The sequence below is a fragment of the Salmo salar genome, chromosome ssa21 (assembly GCF_905237065.1).
Source record: "Salmo salar chromosome ssa21, Ssal_v3.1, whole genome shotgun sequence".
In the NCBI taxonomy this organism is placed as follows: Eukaryota; Metazoa; Chordata; class Actinopteri; order Salmoniformes; family Salmonidae; genus Salmo; species Salmo salar.
The window spans coordinates 28,975,583-28,981,648 of NC_059462.1; the positions used below are offsets into that span (position 1 = coordinate 28,975,583).

The 6,066-nt window shown below is 42.8% G+C and overlaps 1 protein-coding gene across 1 annotated transcript; it reads right to left on the reverse strand.

Annotated features, from left to right (window-relative positions):
* Positions 1–549: 549 nt before the first annotated feature.
* LOC106582104 (helix-loop-helix protein 2) lies at positions 550–3,487 on the reverse strand. The gene is made up of 2 exons (XM_014164848.1): positions 2,923–3,487; positions 550–1,979 (listed from the first exon to the last, which is right to left on the reverse strand). The coding sequence occupies exon 2, from the start codon at positions 1,930–1,932 to the stop codon at positions 1,558–1,560; it is 375 nt and encodes a 124-aa protein (XP_014020323.1). The 5' UTR covers positions 1,933–1,979; positions 2,923–3,487; the 3' UTR covers positions 550–1,557.
* Between the last annotated feature and the right edge of the window lie 2,579 nt (positions 3,488–6,066).

The window sequence follows — 6,066 nt, forward strand, 5'->3', positions numbered from 1 at the left end:
CCATGTAGAAAATCTTGTTTGTTTATAAATATTTAATGTTTCTCATGTAGCATTTGCTGTGCTGCTTTATGTTGCATTATTTATCAATGGGCTATCCATAAATATTAGGGCCACAGCCTACAATTATTGTCCTTATTATTTATCCATCGAATAAGCTCTCTTTGTCCAGCCAATATGATGCTTTTTTCGTTTGTCCATGATTCCCATGTCACCTCTCCCTAAATGTGTGTGTGTGTGTGTGTGTGTGTGTGTGTGTGTGTGCCCGCGCCCGTCCCGGGGGATTTGGCAGACGGATGGGCTGTAATGCAGTTGTCTCTGCTCGTCTGCAGGAACACCTGCCCCTTCCGTGGGGAGAGCGTCTGTCCTTCCGCTGCAGAGCGAATCCCCAGCTCAGACATTGGCACAGACCTCGGCTCTGCAATCTGGGGAAATTATGAAATAGCCTGGCGTCACAGATATCTTTAGTTTAGAAATGTTTTAGTCGAATTTCCACCTGAATGTCTGCCAGAATGTCCATACAACAACAAACATTTAAGATAAAAATATGTATTAACAATTTATTAATTTATTAACAAAAGCTGTTTAGGTGTGTTATATATATGGCCTACTACAAAAGGACACCCTGAAATGTTAAGCAATCTTTGGAAAGCAGGTATTGGCTAAAGTAAACTATGGAGTTTGTCACAGAAAAAATGTTATTGTCCTTGAAAGCTGAACATGAAACCAACAAACTTCTGGACAATCAAAAAATCTAATAATGAAATTGTAGGCCTAAAGCTGAAACTGAGTCTCACCCTACCAAACAAAACACTGCAGTCTCACTTGAAACCTCTGGATTTAACAGGGATTTTAAAAAACATTTAGGGAAATTTTTAATAGATAAAATCCGATAAAAAGTGCAGTAAAGAGCAACAGTATTCATTCTGTTGTCAGAGTATAAATAATTGTTATATATATTACAAATAAATATGCATGTGCAAACACCAGACATAAGAAATTACAATGTAAACATGAATTGATAAATACATAATTTACTAAGCCTAATCCAAAAACAAATAACGAATATAATATACAACATATCATATCTGTAAATAAGTGGCACTTATATTCTACTTTGATCTTCATCACTGATTTCAGCGAATCTCTACAGCTATAGGTCCTTTAAATCAGCCCTGTCAGGAGAGACAGGGCTGCTTTTCAATACTAGGCTACTAACCCTATAAGAAGTAAGATCACCCGACATTATTGCGTTTTCTGACACTGCAAATTTGGATTCGATTGGGTAAGTCTGTGGGTAAGTCCAGTGGGGCAGCAGTTTCTCTCCGTCACAACACTGAGAAAGAGAAAGACATTAGGTCCTGTTTTACTGTGCGACTCTGGCCTAGAGCGGCAGCACACAGGGCACTTGGGCACACACTACAGGCACAGCAGTGCTCCCAGGCCAGATATGTGTCAACAATGTCTATCAAGCATTCGTATGCAGTCCACCCTACCCAGTCTCCATCTTCAGTCTTCATCTCTCTCCTTCACTGACGGTGTCCATCCTTGACTGATGACCTACGCATCCAGCACATGGTTGAGGTAGGTGATGTAGCAGATTGCGAGCCGGAGGATCTCAATCTTGGACAGCTTCTTGTCTGGCGGAAGTGTCGGGAGAAGCTTCCTCAGCTCGGCGAACCCAACGTTGAAAGCCTCGACGCGGATGCGCTCTCTTGTTGCGTGCGCGGACCGGTACTTGGCTGTAGCGCGCCTCCGCCTCCTCTTCTCCTCCCTGCTGAGGGAAGGAATGGACAGAGAGCGCGCCTTGCCTTCGCCCTCTGCGGGCTCCGCGGGCTGGGGGGCGCACTCCATCTTGATGCTGTTCAGCAGGGTCTCTGTGTCGGGCTGCCCCCAGGGCAGGTCAACGTCTGGCTGGTCAGGACTCAACATCATCTTCAGGCCGTCTGTTTTGTGGTCTGTTTTCAGATCAAAGGTTCCCCCTGTGGGAAAAATAGGGTTTAGTCTTATAACAAAGTATATGTGAGAGAATACGTTAAGTTTCTATGGACAATTCGATTTTCGATTTTTAAAAACGGAGAGAATATTTTTGCAAGACGCGCATGTTCGCAAACCTGTTGTGCGCTGTCCTTGGTGCTGATTCTAACAAATCACTTTCGTCTAGGCTTATTATTGTCTGATTTAGGTGCTTATTTCCCTGTTGATACAATGTGGAGTATCTGGATTATTAAAAAGCCCTATCGAAAATAGCTTGTTACTATTCATAAAGTTTTGCTATTCTGTCTAGTCTTGACCCTTTTAAGACTGTCTCATCTGCCCATTTTATCCAATCAAATTTCCACAGGCTGCATTTCATTAAATCCTATAGCTGCGAACAGAGACCACCTAACACAGCAGACATTAAATCATCATCTGACTTAATTTAAATTGATTATTGGGAGAGCTCTCGATTCACGTGAGCAGCTGGCCATCTGTCTTGCAGACTGTTCACCCGCTGTATGGTTGAATGACGCGCGTTTGAAATATGCACAAACGGGATATCCTTTATATGTTGGGTCATATAAAGGAATCATGATTCATTAAAAAAAGTTTTTACCTTTATTTAACTAGGCAAGTCTTATGTACAATGACGGCATACCGGGGAACTGCCTGGTTCAGAACGACAGATTTTTGTTTTAGAATATCAGTTCGGGGATTCGACCCAGCAACCTTTCATGCACTGGCCCAACGCTCTAACCACTAGGCTACCTGCCGCCTCATCATGTAACGTTTAGAGTGTAGAGGGGATAACGTAAATGATCATACACCACTGTAACTATTTCTATAATAAAAGAAAGGCCAATTATAAAAAGGAAAAAGATATGCTTTAAAACCAGCCAGCATAAAGCAGTTATTAGTTTCAATTTGAGGAATGTTACAACTTACCAATTTAAATTTGCTCAACTTTATCCAAGAAGGGTGCACCCCTGAGGAGTTATTTCCACTGTAAAAACTCTCGTCGGTGTCACTCACGGTCACACATCTCCAACCCTTCTCATCAACATTTCAGTTTCGAGCAACATTTATTTTATTATAGGTGATGCCAACTTGAAATTAGATGTTATTCTATTCAAAACTATTTTACGTGTCCATTAACTATAAGCGGACGACAGGTGTTTCTGTTGTCGTTCTTTCGTTCTTTTCATTTGAGCATCACTTGATTGTTTGAGGACAGATTTTCTTAAGTGTTGTCTCTTGACCTCCGTTGTAGAAAACACATGAGGTTGTTGTGAGGAGAGGGTGCGCTCGTGGAGACAGTGACTCCTGTAGTCCGCCTTGTTTTCCCGTGATATTATGATGCGCTTTAGAAAACTGCATGCCAGGGACCATTCTTCTGTGAGGGGACCGATTACAGGGAATCCTTCCGCCTGCTCGTGTCTCACCTTCGCGCGTGCTGACTCTCTTGTGCGTGCCAGATTGTGTGAGAGATAAGACGAGCCGAGCCACTAATAAAGCCTCGCGGGGAGTGACTGCAGCATGAGGAATACACGAGGAATGGTATTGTCTGCCTCGTTCTTCTTTCACCCCCCCTCCTCCTCCTCCTCTCCCCTGCGATAGTATCTAGACACCAATGGTGACATATCGTATTGGGTAAAGGTGCTAGTGAGATGACCACGGTGTTCATCAGTGACACCACACATAACGTATGTCTTTATCAACTGTCTGATGTAATGATTACCAATTGATCCGGGAATGGTTTTGTATGTATATGTCATCTCCAAAACACAAATAACCTCCATCACTGAATCTAACTGAAACACATGCTATCTTGTTCCACCATCCAGTCACACACAAAGATGACCACCCCAGCAGCCTGCTTCACAAGCACCTTCATTATTGAGTAAATAATAAGGTCTACGTTCCCAGGCAACCCAGCACCTTGGTGGACCTGGTCATGGTGATGAGAAATTGATGTTTAACAGTTCAATAAGCTTATAGACGATCTGGGAGCAGTAAAAGGGGAGAGAATATAGGGCTTTATCACTGTAAAACTACAGCATAACACCTGCTTAGCTATCACTGTCACTGTAATTGGCCTGGGGAGCTAATAAAGCTACTCTACAAGGTTGGGAGGGTGAGGCAGAGGAGAGCTGGAGGGTATATTGGAAGTCACATGTTATACTGTATAACCAATGAGAGACACAAACAGATCAACAGCAAGCTCAATAAAGGTTACTCTATTACATGGACCAAGTACCCAAATATCATGATATCAAGCTAATGCTACCATATTACATGTAAAATATGCCCCTTCTTACACAGAGAAACGAACAGACTAATAAATGAAGGAAACAGCATAGCTGAAAAAGGGACATATGGAACCATGGTGTGGCCCCATCCCAATCAGATTGTGTAGGGGTGTCATGGGAATAGGGTGGCCATAGGGCCAGCAGCCATACTGTCAGACCTAACACACACTGTTACGCTGTCACAGGGGAAGGGTATGTGTGTGCATGGGTGTAGGTAAGAAAAAATAGAGACAGTGTGTGTGTGTGTGTTGAGTGTGTGTTCCACAATAAAGCAGCTGTCTACAGTAATTGGTCCATAGACTGCTGTACCCCTCACCTTGGGTCAGAGGACACACACACACACACACACACACACACACACACACACACACACACACACACACACACACACACACACACACACACACACACACACACACACACACACACACACACACACACACACACACACACAGTTTCCCTGTTACTCTACATGATATGACAGCACCACATGAAAGTTAATTTGTAATATACTTTTGTTAATGCTTCAGAAATACTATGCAGATGAAGAGAAATGCCTGCATTACGAAGCCCACTAGATTTGTGTGGGAAGTCATTTTGAGTACTAAGAAAAGGAAGTGTCTCAGTTCCATGTCGTCCTGTAATTGTGCAACAGCATATTCAGTTGCCGATCACCCGGACAGGAAGGATAGATCACACCTATTGATTTTCTGTGGCTCCTTTTGACAGGATGACAAATTGGGAATCCTTTCAACAGCTTAATTTGCCTTAAACACTGAATCAATGGAGATCAATTGTACCAAGCTGTGCTCAGTCCAGAATAACCGTACCCACTGGGCAAAAGCTGGTTGAATCAACATTGTTTTCACGTAATTTCAACTGCAAAAATCTATTGGATGGTGCTGAATCAACATGGAAAACTAATTGGATTTTCAAAAAGTCATCAACGTAAGGTCAGGTCGTATTTTTTTTACCCAACTTTTAACCTAAATCCATGGTGATCATTTCACGTTAATTGACAACTCAACCAAATGTAAATCAAAACTAGACGTTCAACTGACATCTGTGCCCAGTGGGTAGCCTATACCAACCAACTAGCCACCCAAACAACTGGCCCTTATGGGAAGCACCCATGCTAATTGTATAGTACGAGAGAAACAATATGTCAACTTTGTTGTCAAGATCATTTCTGTGTGGCTGAATCAAAGTAAGACTCTCCACCTTCTCTTCTTCCTTCTCTCCTCGCTCTCTCATTCTCCCCCCCTCTCTCCTGGGTGTACCCCTGGTCTGCTCTAGCCTGGACACCATCTGTTCCATCATGTAAAAGGAATGAGGGAGCCTCAAACCTCTAACCATCACCTCCTCTCTCATCTGTCTCTGTGTGTGTGAAACCAAGTCAATCTGGGCCCCTTAAAATATGGATCCTTCCTTTGTAGGCTCAATGTTCCATTGTGGATTCCAATAAAATGTACGTGTAATTCTGTGTGTTTGTGCCTGTCAGTGCATATGCGCACTCCCTGTCTCCCTTGAGTCCAGGATGCATTTGAGGAACGTCTGCTTCTCTATATTAAGCTTTCTTTTCCCTTCCTTTCACAATTCCCTCTCTCTCATTCCTCTCTTCCTCCCTACAGTGTTTTCTATCCAAGGTTTATATCACAAATGTTTGAATTGCCAAGGTTTTGAAGCTTTCCCATTTCTCTCAATCACCCATGTTCTGACTGTTTGCTTGTCTCTGTATCTTCAATTGTTTTAATGGTGAATCTTATCCACAGTAGATTGT